The sequence below is a fragment of the Pelecanus crispus genome, chromosome 2 (genome assembly GCF_030463565.1).
Source record: "Pelecanus crispus isolate bPelCri1 chromosome 2, bPelCri1.pri, whole genome shotgun sequence".
NCBI lineage: Eukaryota > Metazoa > Chordata > Aves > Pelecaniformes > Pelecanidae > Pelecanus > Pelecanus crispus.
This window is the reverse complement of record NC_134644.1, coordinates 175,225,710-175,228,360: the sequence shown is the minus strand read 5'-3', so window position 1 is coordinate 175,228,360 and position 2,651 is coordinate 175,225,710. Positions and strand designations below refer to the sequence as shown.

Genomic DNA, 2,651 nt, shown 5'->3' with positions numbered 1-2,651 from the left:
CAGGGGTCCCATTCCTGGGGGTGCAGTTGGGTGGGGGTCCCACTCTTGGGGGTGCAGCCAAGGGTGGGGGGGTCCCACTCTGGGGGTCCCACTCTTGGGGTGCAGCCAGGGTGGTCCCATTCCTGGGGGTGCAGTTGGGTGGGGGTCCCACTCTGGGGGTCCCACTCTTGGGGGTGCAGCCATGGGTGGGGGGGTCCCATTCTGGGGGTCCCACTCTTGGGGGTGCAGCCAGGGTGGTCCCATTCCCGGGGGTGCAGTTGGGTGGGGGTTCCACTCTGGGGGTCCCACTCTTGGGGGTGCAGCCATGGGTGGGGGGGTCCCATTCTGGGGGTCCCACTCTTGGGGGTGCAGCCAGGGTGGTCCCATTCTGGGGGTGCAGTTGGGTGGGGGTCCCACTCTTGGGGTGCAGCCGGGGGGGTCCCCATCCAGGGGTCCCATTCCCGGGGGTGCAGTTGGGTGGGGGTCCCACTCTGGGGGTCCCATTCCCGGGGGTGCAGTTGGGTGGGGGTCCCACTCTGGGGGTCCCACTCTTGGGGTGCAGCCAGGGTGGTCCCATTCCCGGGGGTGCAGTTGGGTGGGGGTCCCACTCTGGGGGTCCCACTCTTGGGGGTGCAGCCATGGGTGGGGGGGTCCCATTCTGGGGGTCCCACTCTTGGGGGTGCAGCCAGGGTGGTCCCATTCTGGGGGTGCAGTTGGGTGGGGGTCCCACTCTTGGGGTGCAGCCGGGGGGGTCCCCATCCAGGGGTCCCATTCCCGGGGGTGCAGTTGGGTGGGGGTCCCACTCCTGGGGGTGCAGTTGGGTGGGGGGTCCCACTCTGGGGGTCCCACTCTTGGGGTGCAGCTGGGGGGGTCCCCATCCAGGGGTCCCATTCCTGGGGGTGCAGTTGGGGTGGGGGTCCCACTCTTGGGGTGCAGCCGGGGGGGTCCCCATCCAGGGGTCCCATTCCCGGGGGTGCAGTTGGGTGGGGGTCCCACTCCTGGGGGTGCAGTTGGGTGGGGGTCCCACTCTGGGGGTCCCACTCTTGGGGTGCAGCTGGGGGGGTCCCCATCCAGGGGTCCATTCCTGGGGGTGCAGTTGGGTGGGGGTCCCACTCTTGGGGTGCAGCCGGGGGGGTCCCCATCCAGGGGTCCCATTCCTGGGGGTGCAGTTGGGTGGGGGTCCCACTCTTGGGGTGCAGCCGGGGGGGGTCCCCATCCAGGGGGTCCCATTCCCGGGGGTGCAGTTGGGTGGGGGGTCCCACTCCTGGGGGTGCAGTTGGGTGGGGGTCCCACTCTGGGGGTCCCACTCTTGGGGTGCAGCTGGGGGGGTCCCCATCCAGGGGTCCCATTCCTGGGGGTGCAGTTGGGTGGGGGGTCCCACTCCTGGGGGTGCAGCCAGGGGGGCAGCCCCACTCCAGGGGGGTCTGGCTGCCCCCAGCCCGGGGTGCAGCCGCATCTGGGGGGGGGGGGGGGGGGGGTCCCAGCTGACGCCGTTGCCCCCCCAGGTCCTGAAGGACCCGGCCAAGCCCAAGGCCAAGGGCAACTACTGGACGGTGGACGTGAGCCGCATCCCCCCGGCCGCCCTCAAGCTGCAGAACACGGCGGTGGCGCGGGGGGCGGGGGGCGGCCGCTTTCGCCCGCGACCTCGCCCCCTTCGTCCTTCGGGGACGCCCCTATAATTGGGGGGGGCCCCCCAAACCTCCCCCTAACCCCCCGCCGCCCCCCGCCGCCCGCCGCCCCCGCTCCGCTTTCTCCATCGCTTCCTTACTCCAGGAATTCCCGGAAAAGGCGGGGGAACCCTCCGGGAAATTGGGGGATCCCCCCCCGGCGCTGGGGGAGCCCCCCGGCACCCCTTTATGGGGCGCCCCCCCCTTCCTCCGCCTCGCCGCCCCGCCGCCGCCCCCTTGGGTGCCCCCCGCTTTGGGGACCCCCCAAGATGGCTGCGGGGGGGGGCTCGGGCAGGCCCCGCGGCGACCTCCGGGGGGGTCCCCGCGCCCCGCTTTGGGGGCAGCTGCCCACCTCCTACAGCGACGCCGTGGCCCCCAACGCCGTCGCCCCCCCGAGCGGCCCCCCCTTCCTGGCCCTACGGTGGGGGGTGCTGCCCCCCGGCCCCCCGCCACCCGCCGGCACCCCCCCTGAAGCCGAAATGGGGGGGGGGCAGGCCATGCCCCCCAACAAAAGCGTCTTCGACGTCTGGCTCAGCCACCCCGGCGACGTCGGGCACCCCGCGCTCCGCCGCTAGCGCCCACCCCCCCCCCCGAAATTGGGGACCCCCCAGGGGGGCTGGGGAACCCCCGAGGGGGCAGGGAGGCGGCTGTGGGACCCCCTGCACCCATTCAGACCCCCCCCAGCACCCACTCAGACCCCCCAGCACCCACTCAGCCCCCCCCAGCACCCATTCGGGCCCCCCTGCACCCATTCAGACCCCCCAGCACCCATTTGGAACCCCCCAGCACCCACTCAGCCCCCCCCCCAGCACCCATTTGGAACCCCCTGCACCCATTCAGACCCCCCAGCACCCACTCAGACCCCCCAGCACCCACTCAGCCCCCCCCAGCACCCATTCGGGCCCCCCTGCACCCATTCAGACCCCCCAGCACCCATTTGGAACCCCCAGCACCCACTCAGCCCCCCCCCCAGCACCCATTTGGAACCCCCTGCACCCATTCAGA

The 2,651-nt window shown here is 72.6% G+C and overlaps 1 protein-coding gene across 1 annotated transcript in view; it reads left to right on the top strand.

The window, feature by feature from the left end:
- The window catches only part of FOXH1 (forkhead box H1), a 2,736-nt gene extending 515 nt beyond the window's left edge, over positions 1–2,221 (top strand). Inside the window, 3 exon segments of the mRNA XM_075705095.1 lie at positions 1,485–1,598; positions 1,600–1,905; positions 1,907–2,221. Coding sequence (XP_075561210.1) covers positions 1,485–1,598; positions 1,600–1,905; positions 1,907–2,221 — 735 coding nt within the window.
- The last annotated feature ends 430 nt before the right edge of the window (positions 2,222–2,651 follow it).